Genomic DNA, 24,461 nt, shown 5'->3' with positions numbered 1-24,461 from the left:
TGCCACTGCAGTGTCTGAGTTTAGACCAAGAGAAAACAGCAGCACTGGATTCAGCTCCCATTGAAGTGAATGACAAGATGCCGAGATGCTAGGGAATGGATCTCTAGGGCTACATTTTCAGCCTGGCCATAGCCCGGCTTGCATTTCTGCAGCCACAGGTTTGCACATGCTGTTACTTGCACTCACAATGACATCGAAATCCTGAGTGCTTGCAAATCAGGGACTCTGCATTTCAGATTTTGGTCTCTCACATCTGGTGCTGAGAGCACAAACTGCATCTGAGTGTTCTCCAGATGCAACCTCAATCACAGGATCTTTTCTACTCTGTGAGAACGGTTAGGTCTCTTTGGGAGATTTTCTTAGTACTGTCCGTCTGCTGCTGTATTCTTGATCCAAACATACCCTCTTCCTGCTCCATGCTCTCTTATGCAGTTTACTGTATGGAGGTCAGCAGCAACCCTCCACCTAAGAGGAGGTCATTCTATTTCAAGCGGTGTATGGGAAAAGAGAACTTCTCCTCCTTTGTGCACAGTCCACAATGGGGAAGGAATGTGGATTACATCGCAGAAATGAAATTATACCAGCTGTCTTCTGGAGAGACTTCTTGGTGTGCAGGTGCAGGGGTGGAGGGAAGGGAAGTCCTGAACCCCAGCAAAAGCTGCAGGGGGAGAGGGGTCATTTGCATAGGACCCATAAAGTGCAAGGACGGCCCTGCCATCTCAGATATCTCTGAACTCACATGTAACATTACCACGGTCACGGCCACATGGGCTACAACACACTGCAGTTAAGAAAGAGTATTGCTAGAGCAGTCCAGCTTTTGGGGAAAGTGTAAGTGACAAAACTCCTTTGGGGCAACCAAAAAGATATGGGGTCAGATCCCGCAGGTAGGTCTGATCCCACTGAAGTCAATGAGGCTTTTTATTCTCATTTCAATTAGTCAGATCAGATGCTAACAGGATTAGGACTGACAGGATGACTAAATCTGCCCAAAGACTTCCCAAATTCATGTTCCCATTGGAGTGGACAGGACTTCCACCTAGCAGAGACAGAATACTGAACTAGACAGGCCTCTGATCTGATACAGCAATTCCTATGTTGTTGGCCCTTGATTCAAGGGGGAGCAAGATCAGGTCCTGAATTGTGACGTCTTTACTCGTGGACACAGTGTGTTGCTCAAAGGGGATAGCCTAAAATTGAAACCACTCGCCTTCTATCTGCTCACACTGGACAGGACTTGTCCTTGCAGATGAACAAAGGACACACACCATTGACAGCCTCCTGGAATTCACATAGGCTGTCAGAAGAGACTCGGGTGGATACTGTGGCAATTCTGCTCACCAATGTAGCACCTTGAACATCTGTCCCGTTCAGATCTCGTCCTGCTGCAATCATAGCTCGGATATCAGAGATCATGGCCTGCTCCGGGGCAGCCCGCATCTCATTGATTTTTTCCTGTGTGATGCCTGTAGTTAAGAGGGAGAAAGGGAAATATTCTTTTCCAATCCTAACCCAATAAATAGCAGCCATAGTTGTGTCAGAATTCCTTGTCCGACTGTAACAGTACGCTGAACATCGGACACAACACATGGCACGCTACATCCAGGTGGAACTCCCAAAACACAGCAACAGCTGCGGGAAGCAACGTCCTGGTCCAGGCCACTTCACACAGCTCCCTTTGACCAGAAGAGTGATCTGCGACCAACAGAAGTTGCAAACGCCTGTACCTGAAGAGGCGCACGTAAACAAAGCAGCAGCAGCCTGCCAGGGGATCATCCTGGTGAAGTGCTGCCATCTTATTGCCTATCCTGGTCTAACCTGTTCTTTAAAACCTCCATCGATGGAGATTCCACAATCTCCATAGGTACTTTAGTTCAATCCTCAATAGGGATGTTAAATTTCGGGTAACTGACTAATCGAATAGTCGATGTAATTTGCATTGACTATTCTATTAGTCAGTAGGGCATCTTCACCTTAGAAGCGAAAGCTTTGCAGGCAGCACAGGGCTAGTAGAGCAGTCCCCTGCTGACCCCATGCTCCCCACAGTGTTTCAAAGCAGCAGCACCACATGGAGCCCAGGGTCAGCTGGGGACTCTCCTGCTGACCCCGGGCTCCACGCAGTGTTGCCGCTTGGACGATGCTGCATGCAGCCTGGGCTCCCAACTGGCCCCAGGCTGCACGAGGCATTTCAAAGCAGCAGCACCGTGTGGACCCTGGGAGTTGGACCCAGGCTCCACACGGCGTTGACACTTTGAAGAACCCCCTCCACTTCCCCCATCCCTTGTTGCCTCTTTCTGATAGAGGAACACAAAACCATGATTCAATACTTTTTTTTTTTTTTTAAACACTCTTCTACTGTACCTTGAGTCTTCCCATCCTTTCTTACCCTGGTAAGCCATGCAGGTCTCAATGACATCAAGGGTCGGCTCATCTTCACAGAGATCATATGGCATGTTTCCATCTGCATTTACTGCCAGCAGGTCTGCCCCACTGCAAAGAGAAAGACCATTGTGAAGAAAAGGCACAAATATACAAAGAGAAAGGGAACCTCCGATGCTGCTCTAGAACAGAGAATGTCCAACAGTAAACGGCAGCTGGATGAGTCCTCTGAAGACCAAGCTGGGATTCTAATGATAATGTCTCGTATGTGGACTTCAAATTCCTTCAGGATTGGACAGACACAAAGATACACATGGCAGTATCCATGGAACTTATGAAGTTTGACATAGGGAGGTAAATGCCCCAAATCTGGTATATTCCCAGCACACTGAGCCTCCACCATGGGAGTTGGGGGTAATGGATCTGGGCTGTGTATGGGCCCAGCAGCCTCTCCTTCTATGCTTACATGCCTCCCTCCTGCACTTCAAGGAAGAACAAGCCAATGACCCACTGGTGCCAGAAGCAACATTGCATGATGAGCCACTGAGACATTCTGGAACACAGTACCAAGCCATTAGCAAATCCCTAATCAGCGGACACTTGGCTGGCAGGTCCTCACTAAAAAGTTCTGTGTCCCCAGAAGGTTAATGGCAATGTAGGCAGGGAATAAACTAATACATTCCTCTCTGGGCAGATTTTTCCCTATGGGCACGTCTACACTTGCTCCCTAGTTCGAACCAGGGATGCAAATGTAGCTGACCGAAATTGCTAATGAAGTGGGGATTTAAATATCCCGCGCTTCATTAGCATAATCTCGCCTGCGCGCTATTCCGCTCGCCAGCTGATTCGAACCAGGAAGTGCGCTCCGGGACACGTTCGTTCGAATCAAACCCCTTGGTTTCAACTAACGTTACCCCTCAAAAATGAACCTAAGGAAATGGACCACTACTCTGATCCAACAGGATAATTCCTATCAGTATTCAAACTATGCAAATTGGTTGTGTATTTTATATTATAAACATAGCTACAACTTGATCTGCTTTGGTGGTTACAGCTTTGGAAGAAAAATGAGTGGCAACTTAGAGACTAACGAAAATATGTATATAGGAGGGGGTGGGCAATAATTTTGGGCCGGGGGCCACTTAAAAAATGTTTTAATTGGCCCCGCGCTGCCCCAGAAGGGGAGGGGCCTAAAATGGAAGGGGCAGAGCCAGGACGCTTCCGGGTTTCCCTACCCACAGACCATGATTGGTCTGGGGTGGGGGAGCCCTTTGCCCCCCCCCCTTTTCCCACTAAGCACCAATGCCCCTGGCAGAGCAGGTAGAGGCTTCACACACTCTCCCACCGCAGGCCAATGAGGGGAAGCACACGAAGTTTCCTCCGCCCTGCCAGGCGCACGTAGGACTTTGAAGTGCTGAGCACTCCTGGCAGGGCAGGAGGAGACTTCACACTCTCCCCTACCCCCAAGTCCTGATTGGCCTGGGGGCAGGAAGAGCATGCAAAGTTTCCTCCCCCCTCCCTGCGAGGACTGTGCGGCACTTCAAAGTGCTGCACGCTCCTTGCAGGGTGGGAGCAGGGCGCAGGAAGCTTCATGCACTCCCCCACCCCAAGCTCTGACTGGCCTGGGGGCGGGGGAATGTGCAAAGCCTCCCCCCGCCCTGTGAGGAGTGCACAGCACTTCAAAGTGCTACGTGCTCTTGGCCGGATCAACCCGCTTGGAGGGCCGGATCCGCCCGCAGAGGCCCTTTTGCTCACCCTTGATATAGAATCATGAACTTGTGTGGGTTAAACTCACTTCATCAGATGAGAATCACGAAAGCTCACGATCTTGTATATATTTGTTAAGTCTCTAAGATGCCACAGGACTACTCGCTGTTTTTCAAGTTACAGACCCCTCTGAAACTTTGGAAGAAAGGCAGACAGCATCCACCAGCATTTATATGCTTGTTCATTTTTCTTTCATATCAGCAGAGCATATTACAATGTAACAGACACTTGCAATGTATTGAAGACAATTTAAGCAACTAACAAAGCATGTGGCCTGACATCCTTAAGTAGCTGCCAGCTTTGGAGGTCTCTGTGGGTTCTCTGTTCAGGCACCAAAGCCCTGGGATGCAATGTGTAAGCAAGCCCTTTGAATGGGAGACCTGTTGCAGAAGGCTCTGAGCACAATAATTCCACGCTGTGCCGGGTACTACAGAAAACCTGTCAGCCCTCAGCTTTAGAAAGCAATTGGCAGCTCAGCTTTTAAACATGGACCGTAGGACAATGTTACTATAGTGTTGGTTTGCAAGTGTCTAGGTGAACAGAGAGTCTGCACTCACCTGACTGGGATGGGCCAGAACAGATGCTCCCAGCTGGCTTGTTATCTCTCCTGCTATATGCTTTCCTATAACCAAAGAAGGGATGTTCCAGGGCCCAGCCAGGATGCAATATACATTCCCAGGTTCCATTTATTTCTGTACTCCATTTTTATCCTCCTTCCCCAACATTTTCAGGTTCCTGCCGATTAAATCCCTGGGTTTGTCCAAACCTTGAGGCTACACACAGCTGCTCCAAACATCAGTGGGTGGGTGTCAGTCATTCTAACCTTTCCAGCCTAATTATAGGCTAAAGAAATAGCAGGAAGCTCCCAGCAATGGATGGGTTTGTTCAGAGACAGAAAGCATTGCTTCATTATCTTCCTTCTAGGCAGAATCCATTGCCTAAGAAACAGAGGCCATAACTGGAACTCAAGTCTCCCACCTAGCAGTGCAATAGTCTATGGCACACAGAAAGAGAGGCAGACACTGCTTGGGAAGAGTAGCATGTTAAGCCTACAGGGCTTCTTCTCAGCCTGCTTGACCTCCAGCCAAGGTGACGAATGGCCCCCAGTACAGAAGGTGCAAGCTATTCATGCTACAGGCAGCACCTGTGGACAAAACTGTCTGGTAACTGAACCCCCCTCAGATAAGTACAGTTTAGTGTGATTACCCCTAAGTTGTACCACAACACTAGGCCTCCTGATCACCTGAGTGCAGAGAGCATGAAAGGCTTAAACCCTAGAGCCTTCACCCAAGTGCTTGGGAGGGGGAAGAGAGTAAAGGGAGGCCCAAATATTGGTGCCCTGTGTGGTGCAGCTTGGGTCTCTATAGCACTTGTGCTATGTGAACCCCTCGTATTTCCTGTGTCAATGGCCTTGGATGAGGGACTGGCACAACTGTGGGGACACTGTGCAGAGATGAGTTTCACCCTTTGTCTTTCCTGGCTAGTCCTCTTACTGCACCTTTGCTCCTTGCCCACCTAGAGTGAGAAGCCTGGGACCATAGAGAAGAGGTGAACTACACATAACCAGCCAGCACACTGCACATTGAAATCCAAATCCAGAGACTTTAACCAGACAGGCACCTGCCTCCTTCAAAGCAAAGATCTTAGTTGTCCCCTATTTTACTGTCTTCTCCTGTTCTATCCCCACTCTTCCAACCTAGGCACCATTTCTAACACCAAGCCCTCGGCGTGCAACCTTGACCTGGGCAACAAGCACTTCTGGCCTGATCCTACAAGGTACTTAGGCCTCATCTACACGGCGCAGTGGATTGACACTGCACCAACTGATCCACCAGCTGTCGATTTATCACGTCTGCTTAGACGCGATACATCAATCTCCGAGTGTGCTCCGCTGGATGCTGGTATTCCACCAAGACAAGTAGCCGGCATGGATGGGAGAGCAGCCCCCACCAATCTTATCGCACGCAAGACACCATGGTGAGTATGTCGACTTAAGCTACGCTATTTGCATAGCTGAAGTAGATCGACGGTGCCAGTAAGTGGACAAGGCCTAAGCGTTCTCCAATCTTAGCAACAACCATGGAAGCTGAGAGCACTTAGTATCTCACAGGAAGCAACCAGGACCGTGCAGATTCAGCCCCACCGAGAGACACACAAGAAGGAAGCAGGGGCCACCTACTGCTGAATGAGGATCTTCACCAGGTTGATGTGACCACAGGTGGCTGCTGCATGCAACGGAGTCCACAGCTCATTGTCCTTTGCATTGACATTCGCCCCGTGGCTGAGGAGAAGCTTGACTATCTCTTCAAAGTTGTCTATGCAGCACTGGTGAGGGACAGAAACAAAGGGGTTAATTTTTACTCTGAGCTTATAAGTGATCACAAGACCACAAGCTGATTCCTCTGTAAAAACACCAATTCTTAAAGGCACAGTAACCACACCTGGTGCAGTATTTCATCCAGGATTCAATGACTGCCATGGTTCTTGCCTTAACCCCAAAAAGTACCCTACCAATAACTGTTCCTTTTTCGGGCTTGGCAGGGTTTTCCTGGCATGATTTTGGTTGCTGGCACTGAAAAGTAATGAAACCACCAGTGTCAAAATGTTCCCCTTTGTCTACAGAACAATGGCCCTGCGGAGAAAAAGCTTCTCGTGCAGCAAACATTCCTCCATCCCCAAGAGAGGAAGTCATCTGTACACCAACCGTTGCTCCAGCCATAAAAATCAATGGGAGCATTCAGAGCAGACCAGAGAGGCTGAGCTCAGCTGGCTTCAGCAGAAACTCAACTGCCCTACTGCTATCCACTGCCCCCCCAACCTCCAAGGGGTGGCAGGAAGCAGCCGGCTGGCACTTCAATCACTGCAACTCCTGAGAGCCCAGGAGCAGTCTGACTTCTCTTGTGACTGGGACTTATTAGTGGGGGAGGGAACTACAATTGGTTTGGCTTAACAAATTGTAGTTTAGTTCAGTGTAGTCCCTTGTGTGGATACTGGGAAAATTACTCTAAGTGCTTGAGACCCAGGGGCCTCATCGTGCCAGCTGGCAGAGGGCACGGGGATCCCCTGGGCCTGGGGGCTGCTGCCCCTCTAATGAAAGCCTGTGTCGTGCTGATCAGCACAATCATTGCGAGCTATGTGGCAGCATGCATATGTCTACTAAAAACGGTGTTTCCTGGGGTGAGAACTTGGCAAGTCACAAAAAGGTGATCCCCGCTTTTCTCTCTGGCTGGGGATGTGCCAACTGAGTATTGTGTGGTTCATAATAAACACCCACCGACAATCTGAACAGAATGCTAATCGCTAGGTTGCAGGGGTCACAGGAAAAAACATAAGCAGCAGGGGTTAATCCTGTTTAGGATTAAAGACAATGAAGTTTTGGAAGTATATCTGGGACACAGATGAACTCCCCGATATCCCTCACTGGGAAGGCAAGCTGCCGGTGGGTTTGACCTCAGGCAAAAAGGGTCACAATCATTTGACTGAAAAACAAGGTGGGAAGGCCTTCGGGGTAAGCAGTACCTTATTAGACAAGAGGACATCTGGTTATTGGCATCAGGCTCTAGAGTACGTGATGATTTTGTTTTATATGTAACCCCGTGTGCCCAATATTTGTTTGCTATGGCACAAATCACTACTCTGTGAAACAAACTTTATTTCCTCTATACAAAATGTCTAAGTGCTGTGTATTAAGTGACATTGTGATCTAAGGAGAACTCAAACTGAGCTGTACTGTTCCTTGTAGAGACAGTGGACCTGGTAATTCTTTGATAGTCTGGAGCAAGGATGTAAAATCCTGGTTAATCAATTCCTCACTGCTCCAGCCCCCTTGCCCATGTGGCTCCCATCCTAGCCCCACATGGGTTAGACCTGTCACCGGCTCCCAGCCCCAGCCACCAGCCGCATGGGGCTCAAGTAGCCTTCTGCTTGCCACAGGTTGTGGGTGCGGGGGCTGCTCCCCAGGGAACCGGTTAACGGGTACCTGATAAGCATCACTCGGTAAGGGTAACGGTTACCCGTTCACATCCCTAGTCTGGAGGAGAAGTGTCTGGCCGAGCCTAGGGGTGTGCAAAGAGCATCTGTTGCTTACCTGCAGAGGGACGGCAGAGCCCATGTGGGCTGAGAGGCGGGAGCTTGTGCTGCCAGGGGACCAATGACGTCAGGGAGCTGACCCTGACAGATACAGACAAGGGCAAGGTGCCTCACAATGCTGGGTACCTCAGGGAGCATCATGCTGCCTTGAAGCAGCCTAGGAGTCTCCCCACAAGAGGGCTGCAACGAGTGACCTAACCAGCGACTGCACTGACTGAACCACGCCCATTTCAAAACCAGGGAGCAGCTCAGCCTGCTGGGACAGTCGAGGCACCTTGCCTTGAAGAGCCGAGAGCCTGGTCTCATGGGGAGCTGGATGGGTGCTGCGTTTTGGTCCTGGGCTCCCCTCTCACAGAAGGAAGTTGAGTGGCAGAAGAGGACTCCGAGCTCAGCTTAGCTTCAAAGGACAGGCTACTGCCACCTGAAGATTTGAGGTGTTTTACGGAAAAGCTAATTAAATCCCTGTGGAGAAGGAACCCTGCCTTGCCTGTGAGGTGTGCTCCCAGATGGCCCTGCACACACACAGGTGCACCGTGAACAAGCAGCCTAGGATGGCGAGGGTAGGTCACAGCCTCACCTGATGCAGTGCAGTGAGTCCATCTTCATTACACAGGTCCGGGCTGATATTGTTCTTCAGTAAGTAACACACTGCAACGAGAACAATGGGAAGAAAGGAACTTTATTTTACCAGTCCTGCGCACGGCCTTTGTCCTCAGATCTAACCACTGCCCAGCCACAAAGACACAGGATTGTGACTGTGCCAGAGCCACGGCCACCGACCACTCCAAGCTGTCACTGTGCTGTGCTCTGGCCACCTGGAGCATTGTGGCAACAGCAGAATCCTGGCCCCTCGCACGTGAAATAAAGGAGTGTTAATATTGTACATAACATCATGCTGCCCGATTCTAGCCAGTAGAGGCCACTCAGACACAGCTTTTCACTAACTTAAAATAGAAGCATTATCCTTTAGAGTAGAGCCTCAAGTTTCATGAACACCAATCATACCAACAGCCAGACAAAAATAAAATAAGCACAGAACAAAAGTGATGTCAGTGTTGTCCCTTCACATTTTGATGACTTCTTTGCACGGAAAAATCTCTCTGCTGCAGTTTGAGGACAAGACAGCAATGCAAGCACCAAACTACAACTTCTGCAACATACCCACTGTAATTTTGCAACATTCAATGTTATGAATTCCTAGATCCAAACTGGTCATAAAATAGATGTTCTATTGTACTAGGAATTGTGAAGTGCACAGATCTGCTTCCGAACAGTTTGGAACTCACCTTCCATTTCACTGCACCATACCTGAGTGCAGATTTCACTGTGTGCACTGACTGTACACTAGAACTGGTACTTTTCCAAAAGATCATTTTAATTCCCAGCTTGAGGCTAAAAGAACCTAACTTCTAGCAAGAATAAGCACCCATCCTCTGAAAGTAAGGCCTCTGTTGGGAGTCACTGATTTGGGGATACAAGAGCTAAGGCATTCAGAATCAATCCTTGCTTTCTAAAGTCCTGGTTGGTCTGCAAGACACAGATGTAGCTTTCAGGACATCATATGGGTCATTGTTTGATTGAAGGACACCATGGGACTTGAAGATGACTGATGAGTGTGTTAAAATTCTGCTTCTTTCTGCAGATATTGTTAGTTTTTAAGCAAGATTCCTTGTTAAAGGAAAGCTGCTACAAAATTTTTAATATTTTAAAAGAATAAAAATCTTGGAACTGATCCTGGACCTCACACGTGGCAACAGCAGTAGCTACAAGTACCAAAGGGTCTCATCAAATATCAGTTAGTGACCAGCATGGGGAAAGTTTCCAATCATTTACACTGTGGTTATGATGTCCTACACTTGTTTGCTGCTTTTCGGTTTTTGATCCCTCAGTGTTTCTATAGCCTTATGCTCTTCCTAGCTCACATGTCACTGAGCTAGCAGGTTCATAATCACTTTCTCCCTAGGGGCAGAGAAACACCAGCTACTTGTATCCCATCATGTTCATTGGCATGGGACATAATCATTAAGAGAAACCAGAGCTGTAAGACACAGAACACTCCTGAGGCTAAGAGCGCAATAATCTTTACAGCCTTCAGGCAGAAGACGGCAACTGGCTATTCCCTGAGCATCAGCACAAGCAGGAAGGTGCCAAGTTTTATACCCATCACTTTCCTTCCTGCTACCCCTTTATCAAAAAGGCAGGGGCAAGACTGCAATGTACACACAGAAGCAAGAGGACTTCTGTGCTCTGCTCAGAAACCAGCAACGCTTAGCACTTGGTTCAGAGCACCAGTAGGAAACTGCTCAGAGAGGCAGGGCATGCGGGGAGATCCTTACCCTCAGTTTAGGAAATATGCCTAAGAGGTTCAGGCCCCTACTAATGCCTTCAGGTTAGCGGAGATGATCACAACATGGCCAGTCTGTAGATCAGACAGGACTGCAGGGATATTCACTGACCTGCCTTGGCCTCCACCATGTCCCAGTTACGTGACTCAGTTTTCTCTGCACTACGAATCTGAACCAAGACAGTCAGAAGCCCCAGCTGGTTGCTTTTGTGGTCTAGTATTTCTGCAAGGTCCTTCATCTCTCCAAGTCAGTTCCCCGAACTGTAAAATGGGGTAACGGTCCCCACTGCTCGTCAGCTCAGCTCTTTCTGTACTGCGCTGTTTTGAGATGAGGCATTTCAGTGCTCTGCCCCAGACCCAGAGGAAGACGGCATCAGGAGACTAGAGCACCAGAGTTCATTCTCATTCTCGGGTTCCAGGCACTAGGCTGCCCTCTCTTCCAGTACCAATTTCATGATGTAACTGATCCAGCGTGACAGCCTGGTGTTGAGATACAGCCTAGAGCTTTGCTGATTCCTCCTTCTATTTAAAGTCAATGTGATATTTTCTTGCTGGTCCAGTTTGCTACGGACACGTACAGCTCTCAAGTCACACAAGCAGGTCTCACTGGGATGAAGGGAGATAAAGTCAGGTGGTCAGACCAATCTCTTGGGTACTGTTCTAGTCCCGATTTTGCCACTCACTGATACTGGCTAAATCGCTTAACCCTTTTGAGCCTCAGTTTCCCCCATCAGCGAGACGAGTGACATTCGTTCTGGAATCACAGAGCTGTTGGAGAATTAACTAACATTTGCAATTTTCTTTGGCGGTCCTGATCCTGTTGACAGCTTGATGGTGGGAGCTGCACAGAGAAAGCTGAGTTCAGCACGTTTTCTTGGTCCTACAGAATCCAGAAACCACATTATATATTCTTGGGCTCCATCAACTTGCACCTTATCTATTAACTATTTTGAAGCAGAAACAGAGCACACCTGTCATATATTTATTCCTGGGAACTAAACACACATCAGGTTCAAGGGCCCAACTAGGTAGCTCACACTTTATGCTCAGCACAGACACTCCACACTACTCGCACACTTCCCAGTTCTGAAAGCATCTGTACCCCTGCCAGTACATCTGATTTAATGGCTGTGAAGCGTCTATTACTGGCTAACCCCATCTTCCTGCACTGCTAATAGGATCTGACTGATAGACATGTCACTCACTGGTGGCTCTGGTTTTTTGTTATTTACTTTGGATGTGATACTATTAGGAGGCTTAATTCAATCTGGCTCATTTCAGAGCCATTGTGTACTAGTGTCATGTGACTCTATAATCATGTTTTCCCTGCTTACAGTGATTTGGGCAAGTAAATGCTGGCGGATTAACCTTACAAGTGCTGTCCATCCATGTGGGTGGAGCAGGGGCACTGATCCCAGCTCGGTCAGCTGTAGAGGAACACCAGGGCATATACAGATGAGTCCACATACTCTGCTTGGGTGGGCAAAGTTTGTAGGGCACTGAAAGAGGTAAGGACTGTTAGCAATGAACTGACATGAAGCTGAGATGCAGCTTCCTGACTTGGCCTTTACTACAAGACATTATCTTCTCCTTTCTGCAGACTCACCAAGGTATTACTCATGCTCACTGCACTGGCTTGTGCATCACTTTCCCTCCAGGCCTGGCCCTGACTCTGCTCCTTAGTCCTGACAGGAAACGGCTTGAGGGCAGCACTGACAGCCAAGGCCTCCTGTCTTGCACTCACAGCTCTGCCACAGGCATTGTGTGCTCTCAGTATGGCTCAGTCTGTGAAATGGGCAGAGCAGTACCGACCTTCCTCACAGAGGAGGTAATAGGGTACTTACGGCTGCAGAATGCTTTCCAGAGCCACATTCCCAGAGTCTGAGTATGTCGTGGCTGCCTAGAGCTCCATATGGCATGTAAGGCCATGGGGCTGCTGTCAAAATAGCACGGGGACCATTCCACTTACTCAGCAACAGGGCCGCTCCTAACCTGCATCCTTCAACTGGAAACACCTGGGGTTTTCCTTGGAAACGCCCTTCCCTGCTATTTCAGCCCAGGGTGGTCTGGGACTAAGGATATTACATTTCGATTCATCAACTAATCGAGCAGTCGATGGAATTTCCATCGACTACTCGATTAGCCGATGGGGGTAGCACTCGCTATCCCTGCTGTGCCTCTGCCTTTTAAATTTAGAAAGAGCTGCCCGTGGCTCTTAATACATTTAAAAGGCAGAGACACAATGGGACCTGGGGCAAGTGGGGACACAGGCAGTCCCTGCTCATGTCAGGTCCCAAGTGCTGTGCCTCTGGCCTTTGAAACGTAGCAAGAGCCCCATGCGTGCTGCAGGGAGCCCTGGCAGATACACAGGCAGCAAAGGGGGGGAAGCGACCTGGCAAGTAGTGACTCAATATCTGATAAGCCTACGCTTATCGGGGAGTCGACTAGTCACTTACATCCCTATCTGGGACATGGACTGCGGATGTCTGGTGTGTGGCGGAAGCCAGGGGTTGAGTTCAACGCCCAGCCCCACCACTACCTAGATTTTCAGAAACAATCAGCGCCCAGAAGTTGCCACTGAACAAGTTGAGCTTTTAAAAGCAGGTCTCGGGAGGGTCTGATTTTCCAAGGGGCTGGGCACCTGTCAGACTAGGAGACTTCAACTGAAGTTAGGATTGCTTACAGTCCCTATGGAAAAAAAGGGAATCAGTCTGTAATCTGCCACCGATTTGCTAGCTGACATTGGCAAAGTCACTTCCCCTCACTTTGCCTCCGTTTCCCTCCTGCACAATAGGAAGCACGAAGCACAAAGCACTGTGGTTCTCAGCCCCTAAACTGACTTTCAGTCCAGAGTCAGGATTTTGCCCCTTAGCTGGCCAGGGGATAAACTATTCTCCCCATAAGACATCGCCCTGACTCAGAGGATCCCAAGGCAGTAAGGATCCTCAGGGCTCCAACATGGATGTGGAGAATCCCTTGGGGACAAGACAGCCCCAAAAGAAGGGAGTAATGGTGAGCCCTGGCTTCCACTTCTGGAGTCCAGGTGCAAAAACTTGCTTAGATCATGACTGACAATCAATTTGGTGATCTCTGAATCCTTCTCAGGGATTGTCTGACTGGATTTCCAACCCCCAGTCCATATTTAGGAGCTTTACCGTGGGCTCCGTTGAGGCATTTGTATGTCCTCTACATCTTAATAGCTGGACACTTCACAAATAATGAATTTAGGGTCTCATCTTTGTGTGCTAGGGAAAACTCCATCCTACAGATGGGAAACTGAGGCACCATGAGAGAAAGTGATTCACACAGTGTCCCACGGCAAGTGTATGGCAGAGTTTGGAACAGAACCCTGACTCCCAGGCCTCTGCTTCAGCACAGATTCATCCCTCCTCTCTGAGCCAAGAAGGGCATGTCCCCCGTCCCCCAAGGCCTGCACAATATGCAGACACTGATCCCCAGAAGCTTGGTCCAAAGGGGTCATGTTGGGGAGTGACGCACGGTCTGTCCACAGCCCATTCATGGAACGTGGAGTTCCCTGCCAGGAATGTCAAAGAGGGGACCAGCTTTGACAGACACCTGTCAGTTAGGAACTGGGCTAAGACCACCCACCTCATTTCACACGGGCCATGAACAGCAGGCAGGGCTTTCATTTATTCACTGCTGGCTGCCTGCTCATTCACAGCTTGTTCCGCCCATTGAATTCTGATCTTTTCTCTTTGGCACAAATCCATCCATTATTTCCACCATGTGCTGGGCCCGCATCCTGCCTCTACCCGTTACAGCAGTAGCAAAGGAAGCAGGTGATTACCCGCTGCGCTGCCTGCCTATGGAATAAACTGCAGTGCAGGCAACACCACCAGTGGAGTGCCCCAAGGATCAGTTCTAGGGCCGGTTTTATTCAACATCTTCATTAATGACCAGGATGAGGGGATGGATTGCATCCTCAGCAAGTTTGCGGATGACACTAAGCTGGGGGAGAGGTACACTAGAGGGCAGGGAGAGGGTCCAGAGTGACCTAGACAGATTAGAGGATTGGGACAAAAGAAATCTGATGAGGTTCAACAAGGACAAGAGCAGAGTCTTTCACTTGGGACCGAAGAATCCAAAAAGCACTGTTTCAGGCTGGGGACCAACTGGCTAAGTAGCAGTTCTGCAGAAAAGGACCTGGGGATTACAATGGATGAGAAGATGGATAGGAGTCAACAGTGTCTCCTTGTAGCCAAGAAGGTTAATGCCATATTAGGGTAAGTCTAGACTACATGCCTCTGTCGCCAGAGGCACGTAGATTAGGCTACCAGACATAGTAAAATGAAGCGGCGATTTAAATAATCGCCGCTTCATTTAAATTTACATGGCTGCCGCGCTGAGCCGACAAACAGCTGATCAGCTGTTTGTCGGCTCAGCGCGATAGTCTGGACGCGTGGGTGTCGACATCAAAGGTATTTGTCGACCCCCCAGGTAAACCTCGTCCCAGGAGGCTTACCTGGGTGGTCGACAAATACCTTTGATGTCGACACCCACGCGTCCAGACTATCGCGCTGAGTCGACAAACAGCTGATCAGCTGTTTGTCGGCTCAGCGCGGCAGCCATGTAAATTTAAATGAAGCGGCGATTATTTAAATCGCTGCTTCATTTTACTATGTCTGGTAGCCTAATCTACATGCCTCTGGCGACAGAGGCATGTAGTCTAGACGTACCCTTAGGTTGCATTAGGAGGAGCATTTCCAGCAGATCTAGAGAAGTGATTATTCCCCTTTATTTGGCACTAGTGAGGCCACATCTGGAGTATTGTGTCCAGTTCTGGGCCCCCCACTCTAGAAAGGATGTGGACGCATTGGAGAGGGTCCAGCGGAGGGCAACCAAAATGATTAGGGCCTGGAACACTTGACCTAGGAGGAGAAGTCTAAGTTTGATATTAGGAAAAACTATTTCCCTAGGAGGGGTGGTGAAGCACTGAAATGGATTCCCTAGGGAGGTGGTGGAATCTCCATCCCTAGAATTTTTTAAGTCTTGGCTTGACACAGCTCTGGCTGGGCTGATTTAGCTGGGGTTGGTCCTGCTTTGGGCAGGGGGCTGGACTCAACGACCTCCTGAGGTCTCTTCCAGCCCTAGGATTCTATGACCAGGGATTTTTGCTTTGCTGTGGAGCACAGAGACAACCTGAAGGAAATGCAAGTGGCAATAAGCTATTAATAGGAACAGTGCAGGAAAGCCCAATTAGCAACAAACCCAGAAAGCTTTAAGGCTGGGGACCTGAACCAGTAAATCCCAGTTGGGGGCAAGAGAGGGGGAGTGAAAGTTGTATGAGCATCTTAGCAAATAGTCAGACAGCGGGAGGCCTGGGGTTCCCATGCCATATGTGGTAGCCACCATGCAGCTCATAAATTTGAGGTACGTTATGATGGGTACTGTTGGGCTGGAGGTAGTGGTCATAACGAGATTTCTTATATTGTTAAACCGGTAATTGGGGAAGATAGGCTCGAGCTGTTGTGGAGTCTATACGAGCTCCTATGAACTCCAAAGATTGTGTAGGGCATACTATGCATTTCTGCTTGTTGATAATGAAGCCTAGCGTGGTCTTTGTGAATGTGATCATGTTTTTGACGCTCCCTTGTGAGAGACCTCGGATAAGACAATCATCTAGATAGAGGAAAATTGTGATCCCATTGCATCTTAGATATGCTGCAGCCACCACGAGGGTCTTGGAAAAGACTCTGGGGGCAGAGGAGAGTCTGAACAGGAGGACTCTATATTGAAAGTGGTCTCAGGCTACTGCGAGTCGTAGAAAACGCCTGTGTGCAGGGTGTATTGTGATATGAAAATACGCATCTTGAAGGTTGAGGGCTGCGAGCCAGTTTCCCCTGTTCAGTGATGGAATTATTGTGGTGAGTGTGTCCATTTTGAAGCATTGCCTGTGAAGATATTTGTTTAATTGGTGAAGTTCCAAGATAGGTCTCCAACCTCCTTTTCTCTTCTTGGTGAGAAAGTAGTTTATATTTTTCTTATTTTGAGATGGTGTAAATAAAACCTCCTGGTGGAGAAGAGTCTCATGAGAGGGGTCCCTGAAGAGGGAGGGGTGAGGGTGCAGAGGTTGGAATTGATGTGAAGGGGATAGAATAACACGGCTGACAATTGCTAAGATCCACCGGTCTATAGTGATTGCTGCCCACTGATTGTAGAAGGGGCGCAAGCGGTGGTGAAATATATTGTGCTCACCTGGTATTATAATTGGGGGGGAAGTTGGGCAGATCCTCGACCAAATTTTCAAACCTGCTGTCTCGAGACCCGGGTCGCAGAAGAGCGGTTGTTTGGGGCTCTCTTTTGTTTGTTTCCAGGTCTGAAGCAGTTTTGCTCAAAGGGTCGGTATGGGTGTTGTCTAGTGAAAGTTGCATCCTTGTGTCTTTGATAGGGTGTGTAACATTTTCTTCAGTAAGGGGGAGATACATCCCCAATGTGCGAAGGGTAGTGCACGAATCTTTGCTGGAATGTAGTGCTTCATCAGTACCTGCAGCGAACAATTTTGCTTTGTCGAGTGGCAGGTCCTCTACTTTGGCCTGGAGGTCCTCTGGGACTCCCGCTGCTTGTAGCCAAGATGAACATCTCATCACCATAAATGTTGCAATGGACCTAGCTGCCGTGTCCAAGGCATCCAAGCCCATTTGCAATGCCATACGGGATACAGCATAACCCTCCTTAATGATTGCCTTGATTCTGCATGAGTTCTGTTAATTTCGTATAATTGTCAAAATCATGATTAGCAAGCAGTACTGTATAGGTAGCTATGCACAACTGGAGGGTTGATGAAAAGTACACTTTTCTCCCAAACACGTCAAGGCGTTTGTGGTCCTTGTCCTGTGTATGTGTTTTGTGCTGTGGGTTCTTGGACCTTTGATTGGCAGGGTCAACCACTAAGGAGTTAGGTTGAGGGTGCAGGTAGAGAAAGTCCATGCCTTTAGATGGCACAAAATCCTTCCTATCAGCCCTTTCATTAGTTGGAGGGGTAGCGGCAGGTGTTTGCCAGACTGCCTCAAGGATCACTTCATTTAGAGGTAGTGTGATTTTGGACTTCACAGAGGGCTGTAGATTCTTTAGGAGTTTGTGTTGTTTCTCCTGGACATCTGATAAAACTGCCTCCTGACTGGTAGCCAAACTTTCAAATAGGACCTGGAATTGCTTGATATCATCAGTGGGTGTTGGGTCATTTGGAATAACCGCTTCATCAGGAGTCGAGGATGAATTATCAATTGGTGCTGTATCAGATCAGTGGACAGTTGGGTCATCCTCGATATGTCCTTCCTTTAGATCTGAGCCCTCAGATGGGGAATGTGATGCATCTGAGTGCATGGAGGGCAATGACCTTTGTGTGGGTGTAGGTGGTGCACCTGAGGTGTGTCGTGGTGCCCAGTAATGATAGGGGGACCACTGGCTGTGATAAGTGACATAGTAATGCCAATCAGTGTGCCACAGAGAATACTGATAATGTGGTGGTCTGTATGCCTCATAACATGCATGTGCCCTACCTGGGGAGGAGTGTTATAAGGAGAACATGCTCCCTGTGTCCCCATGGTAGGCACTGAATATTGATAAGGATGGTGACCGTGGCAAGCCCCTTGTTCGTAGTGGGGATCGTGAACGGATTGGTGGTGACGGCTCAGGAGAGGTCAGGCTCCTAGACCCCGTCATGTCCTGGTGGCGCTTGTGTTTTGTGACCCGAGGAACGGTGATGGGATGCAGGCTTGTGATCCATTCCCGCACCGGTCGGCGCTTGTGGTGGTGGCATAGGTGTAGCTGTGACCCCAGGGGTTCGAGAGTTAGTGTGAAGTATTAGGGGGCGGCTGGAGCTAGCCATATAATTTTTCTGTGTCACAGGCGAATGTTGTGCCATAGGATGGCAATGTGCTGGGGGAGCCAGGTGCCCTTAATGCCAGTGGTGCCTCTTGTCACCACAGGGTCCTTGCTAGGTGCCCTTTTTGTGGTAGCTGATTTTAAGGGCTGTTTCGAGCATTTCTTTCAGCCCTTTCCTGAGGAGGCTCGAGACTTTGCGAGTGCCTGGCTCATCTCCTTTGCTAATTCTTGAGGGGAGAGCATGGCCTGGTGAGGGTCTAAGTTCCTGAGCGTGTACTCTGAGGAGAAGGGCTTGAATGTTTGCCCTAAGGAGAAGTTGCGCTTGAGCCCTTATTGCCCCCTTGATAATTATGGGGGTCCAGGGATCTAACCACGGACTGCGTGCGCACTGTGAGCTCCCTTTCTTTGTGAGCTCTGTTTGTGAGGCTACAGCAATGGACACATTTCTGAGATGCACGTGTGTCCCCCAAACGGTGTATACATTCATTGCGGGCATCAGAGGCTGGCATAAATTCTTGGCATTTGCCACATCTTTTCTCCTTAGGAGAGTCTGGCATGTCTCCCAGAAGCTATCGATAGCTGCACAAGCAGTGGAGACTGCTTGTGGGTCGCTGCTTTCTGTTTCCTTTTCTTTTGTTTTGCTTGCGTGGCGGTAAAAGCTGGCAGTGGCGGCAGATTTCTGTTTTGTTTTCTGTGTAAAGAGAAGGTAGTCCTGAGTGTCTCAGGACTCTGATAAAGTGGTTCTGCTTTGCCCTGCAGAGCGCGCTGAGGAGAAGAGAACTGAACTGTCTGTGGTCGAGGGATGAGGAGAAGCGGACTGCACGCACTACTTCAAAGGCGGGAGCGCCACTCTCTGCTCGCACATGCGCAGCCCAATCACTGCTCTCAAAGTCTCCGACCTGTGGTGCTAGGATGAGCCTGACACCAACTGTGAAGCACCCTCAGGGGCATCGCTCGAAGAAGAATTGCTTTTACCACCTACTTAAAAGTGAGCTTTGAACACTCAGAATTGGTAGGGGCCAGTTTTCAAGAGAGTTCAGCATACAGAAAGCAGCTCCCATTTTCACACTTAATCATGTCCTTATGGTAGCTCAGTACCCAATGTGCTGAGCTCTGTTATGAAATCTGGCCATAATTAGCTGTAATTGGTAGAGCCAGTGATATGCTGTGTGCACCAAGCAAAAAGATGGTGAGAAATAGGGACGCCCTCTCAAATGGGATACAGCAGTCACAATAGGAGCCAGGTGAGCAAGTTGTTGTGAATAATTCATTATGAATTATATTCACAGAATAATAATTAAAATGCATTCTCCATTATTCTACCTACTCTAGCAATAATTGCATTTCTCATGCTCAAGAAGATTTGACATTAATGCAGTTTCTGTATATATTTAGTTATTCAGATCTACATTATATTAAATAAAAGAGCTCCCATGACAACTATAAAAATACATCTCTTAAAAATGAACAGATTCCAACAGCTACACACTAAAGTGGCATCTACAGAAACAAAAGCACTTACTGAACTTCAGTCCTCCATTTGAGTCCCCCCCAACCTCCTCCTGCCACATCTCAGCATAACCTAGGTCATGCCCAAACCGTGGGAGTTGGGGGGTGTTAACGGCTCGTCCCAAACCCTCCCTGGGTTCGGGTGGGGTGTCGTCCTGTGTCACTGATCCCCGAAGGGTCTACTCGATTTATCGGTCTATACTCGTGCGTTTAGACTCGCTTGCTCGCTCGGAGCGGGGAGGGGGCTCTGGCCCTCCCTCTCTCCAAGCCCCGACCCAGGGCCCTAAGGTAGGGATGTCTATCCCTTACCAATGGAGGGGGCTGCGGCTCCTAAACCCTCCATTCACGGGTTCCACGGCCCTGCCCTGGGCCACTTCTTCCTGGTCAGAGTCCCTTCCCCCAGTGTGGGGATAAGCTCACCGCCGGCCGTCTCCTCAGGGGGGTGGAAGGACACACCTGCTCCCTGCCGTCCTCCCCCTTAGTCTCCTGTCTCCGGCCCTTTTGAAAGGGCCGTGGCTTAGCATCCCCAGTAGGCTCCGCCCCCACACGTCGCCCCGCCCTTCCGGGATCCCCGGCTGACGTCATAAGGGACGTCATCCAGGTGTGCCTGTCCGGGCCGCGGATCCTTGGCCGCGGTTGGCCCGGCCCCGGGTTCCTCGGCGGCCTCTCCGCAGCCGCCCAGCGCCCCCTCGGGTCACTCTGCCCTCCACCCGGCGTTCATTTCAGTGCGGGGCAGCGCGGCTGTGTCGTATGCCCCGTCACAGGGGGGAAGAGATGATACAGCAGCCTACACTCACTGAATGGTGAGGGCTTTAAATAAGACATCTCCATGTAAGAAGCTCACTCACTTGAAGAGGCAGTCAAGACTGCAATGGAGCTCCTCAGGCCTTAGATCTCCATTTAGGCAGCCTGCACAAGAAAATTTGTACTAGCAAACATTCTGGTGAAGATGCAGCTTATACCTGCAAAAAAGTGCTTTTGCCTGTGCAACTTGCACCAGTCCCTGGAGCTAAAATGCCAGCAAACATAGAGACACCAGGTGGTTGATCTCAAAAGCTGGTCTCTCTCACCAAGAGATATTGGTCCTTATCTCCAGGAACCAACATGGCTACAAAAACACTGCATACGCATTAAGGATGTTAAAGAATGGTCATCTGGCTAATCGCGTAGTTGATACAATTTGTATCAACTACACGATTAGTCAGTAAGGAGGCCGCTTTGCAGAGCTGCAGCAGGAGTAGATCCCAGCATCCGCTCGAGCCAGGACTGAGCAGTCCCAACTCGCTCCAGCTCTGGGCCATTGCAGCTCTCCATTTTAAATGTAGTACGAGCTGCTGGGCTCTTACTACAGTTAAAATGCAGAGGCGCAATGGTCCTGGAGCAGCACAAGTCAGGACTGCTTGGTCCTGGCTTGCGCTGGGTCCACCAGCAGCCCCTGTTCGAGGAGACCCGGGCTGGACAGGGTACAGGGGCTGCTGCCCGAGTGGCCTCCCCTATTGCCACTCCCCACCCACTGCCTCTAACAGAGGCAGCTGGAGGGGGAGGGGGGCAGGTGGCACCACAGCAGAGATGATGCTGGGGGGAGGGGATCTGCCTGTTAAGCCAGCTCCCCCCAGCACCAGCTCCTGTTTCATAGAGAGGCAGCAAGGAGGGAAGCAAGTAGTCAGACATTCCACTTGACTACCCAATAAGCTTATGCTTATTGGATAATTGAGTAGTCGACTACTCCCGTACATCCCCAATACATATACCAGCAAAAGCACTTATGGCAATGTCAGTGCATCTACACTAGGGCTTTTGGCACTATAAAAAGTATTTAAAATAATAATAAATCACACCCATAACTGATGTTACCATACTGGCCACCCAACCACCGCCGCTGCTCCCATTGGCCGTGATTCCAGACAATGAGAGCAGCAGGGAAAGCCTCCAAGCAAGTTGTTACCTGTGCTGCCATTCCCTCAGCTAAAGGGAGGTGACGTGGATCCAGCCCCTAGTTCCCTTCCTCCTCTCCCACCCCCCACAGCAAGAAGCTGGTGCTAGCACTTCATCCTCACAGCGCAGGCTCCAGGCTGGGGGGGAGGTGGGAGAGTGGTTAAGCCCCAAGCCCGTGACCCACCTGCAAGATGTTCACAAACCACTAGAGGTCCATGAAGCACACTTTGAGAACCACCACCTTAAAGGGACAATATCAGTTTAAAAATCATGCTCCTGTTTGCCTGTTTTCACAAGTTACAATAATGGAGCAGATTTATGTGAAAATAATTTTGTTTTTTTGTGCTTTTGATGATAATTTGTGTATAGTCCAGTTTCATTGTCCTTCCTTCTAGTTGGCTAGTCAGTTCCCTAGTCATGTGGGTCTTTAGTAAAGCAAAAAGGGAAATGGACACAGAAAAACGTGATCACAATGCTACAAATCATCAATGGGAACTTGGGAGATGTAGCAGCCAACACTTTTAATTCACGTTTTCTGTTAACTGACTAGGTTTTATTTTGAGTCTCCTTTTAACACTGCCCACTGGGGGGCAGAGGGAGAGATCTTGCAAACTGCTCCTCCTCTGAGGAGTTGTAATTCCCCGCTCAGGCAGTGCACTAGCACAGCACTGTTGGCACTGTGGTGTGTGTAGATATCACTGCACTAACGTGTGCTTGGTTGTTTTGATAAGACAACGCAGGGTTGAGGGGAAAGCACCTGCTTGCCACGCCACCACAAGCCAGCCCGTTGACCCGTTAGTGACCCAAACGACAGCAGCAGGCACTGCAACCGGCAGCCAAATGAGACTCCAACAGACATGAACCGTTCAGCTTATGGAGGATGGTTCGAGGCTCTTATTCTTTTGTGGGGCTCTCTACTCCTGACCGTCCCTTAATTCCTACTTTACAGAGTTTCCAGCTGCTCTGAGCTACATAGTCACTCCCTTACCAACAAGTGGTTGCAGCACTGTCCCTCATTTGGCTCGAGAAGCAGCTGTGCATTGGGGAGCTTTAAGAAATCAGATGATCAGATGGCATATTCGGCACTGATCCTGCAAGGTTCTTAGCACTCTGGACTCACAATGAAGTTGACAATACTCAGCACCTCTTAATCTGACCTTTAAAGCTGGGTGCTATTCCAAGATGTGCTTTGCAACAAGAGCCTCTGAAACTGTTAAGTGACACTGCAACAGCAGGGTTACTAGACCTGGTAGAAAACTGTGAGACTAACTATACGTGCAATATGAGAATGCAGCTATGCCACAGAACACCCGCCATGCACACAAAATTGCATGACACGTGGGCTAATGCAATTCTAGGCTGTATAAACCTACTCTCAAGTACGAGGAGAGAGGTTATTTTACCTTTGTATTTGGCACTGGTGCTCAGGGCTGGATTATCTCTTATGGGGCTATTAGATTCTTGTAGGGCCAAAAATGGGGGGGGGGGGGGTTAGCATGCAGGAGGGTGCTGTGTGTTGAGGCAAGAGGATGGGCGCAGGTGGGGACTGCAGGTTGAGGCAGGAGGATGGGTCCGGGAGGGCTGAGGACTCCGAGTGGGGGTGAAGGTTCTCAGGTGGAGGGGTTTGGAGTGCAGGAGTGGGCTCAGAGCAGGAGGCTGGGGTGGCGGAATGGGTCTGGGCAAGAGTTAGGATGTGGGCGGGAGCTCAGGATGAAGAGCTGAGATGCAGGCAGGGGAGCCCCAAGGCAGAGGTGGAGACCATGTTAAAGGCTTAGGGAAGACGGGCAGGGTACATCTGGTTTAGAGACAGGACCGAATACTATGTCCATGAGAACCCTAAGAGTCAGCAATGAAAAGGAGCCTCCAAAAGCACAGATGCTTAGCCAAAGCCCCATTCTGAACCCTGAGAAGACATGATTCCCTGGTCTAGGACAGCGAGGTAGAATGGAATCATGCTCTTCTGTCTTCCCTACCACAGCCTAGATCTGGCAGTGCAAGGGAATTTTAGATGGAGGCTAGAACCTCATTTTCCCCAAAGCTTTCCATTTTATCTGAACCTGCTCACCTGCCCACAAAGGTAACTCATGGAGTCTGCAACTCAATATCCTTGCATCTGTCTTGTACATCTCTGTCAAGGGCTTGACAAAAAGATGCATTTAGTCTGTTCACCAGGCCAACTGCCTTTCACATGACTGGAATTTGCAAAGAGAAACCCTGGGATCAGCAGTGTTTATACTAGTCTCCCTGTGTGTGCAACAGGATCCCCCCATGCAGCCTGGCCCCAGTAAATGACATAGTGGTAAAGGCAGCTGCAATGGAGCTACCAGATAACTGTACAAAGTTAGACTGTTAAAGGAAAAGCACCAATCTGAGTGAGACCTACTGTCAATCAGGATTTCTGGTCTGTACATGAGAACACGCAATGCAGTAACTGGTGAGCACCAACAAGAAGAAGAGTTCTTTAAAGAGGAATTCTGGGTTTCACAGACTTACTGCGCACAATCCTAAATACAAGCACACTCAATACTGTCATCAGTGGCAACTTCACCTCAGAATCTGGACCATTACGGATGGAATTTGAAGAAGCAGAAGG

At 49.3% G+C, this 24,461-nt stretch overlaps 1 protein-coding gene across 1 annotated transcript in view; it reads right to left on the bottom strand.

The window, feature by feature from the left end:
- Positions 1 to 24,461, bottom strand: part of PPP1R16B (protein phosphatase 1 regulatory subunit 16B) — a 101,479-nt gene that overhangs the window by 12,069 nt on the left and 64,949 nt on the right. Inside the window, exons 3-6 of the mRNA XM_075901331.2 lie at positions 8,813 to 8,883; positions 6,326 to 6,471; positions 2,387 to 2,490; positions 1,342 to 1,466 (exon numbers count right to left, since the gene is read on the bottom strand). Coding sequence (XP_075757446.1) covers positions 1,342 to 1,466; positions 2,387 to 2,490; positions 6,326 to 6,471; positions 8,813 to 8,883 — 446 coding nt within the window. The remainder of the gene's footprint in view (positions 1 to 1,341; positions 1,467 to 2,386; positions 2,491 to 6,325; positions 6,472 to 8,812; positions 8,884 to 24,461) is intronic.

Source organism: Pelodiscus sinensis, chromosome 17 (assembly GCF_052426305.1).
Source record: "Pelodiscus sinensis isolate ZL-2025 chromosome 17, ASM5242630v1, whole genome shotgun sequence".
In the NCBI taxonomy this organism is placed as follows: domain Eukaryota; kingdom Metazoa; phylum Chordata; order Testudines; family Trionychidae; genus Pelodiscus; species Pelodiscus sinensis.
The sequence above is the reverse complement of the archived record's forward strand: the minus strand, read 5'-3'. Positions and strand labels throughout refer to the sequence as shown.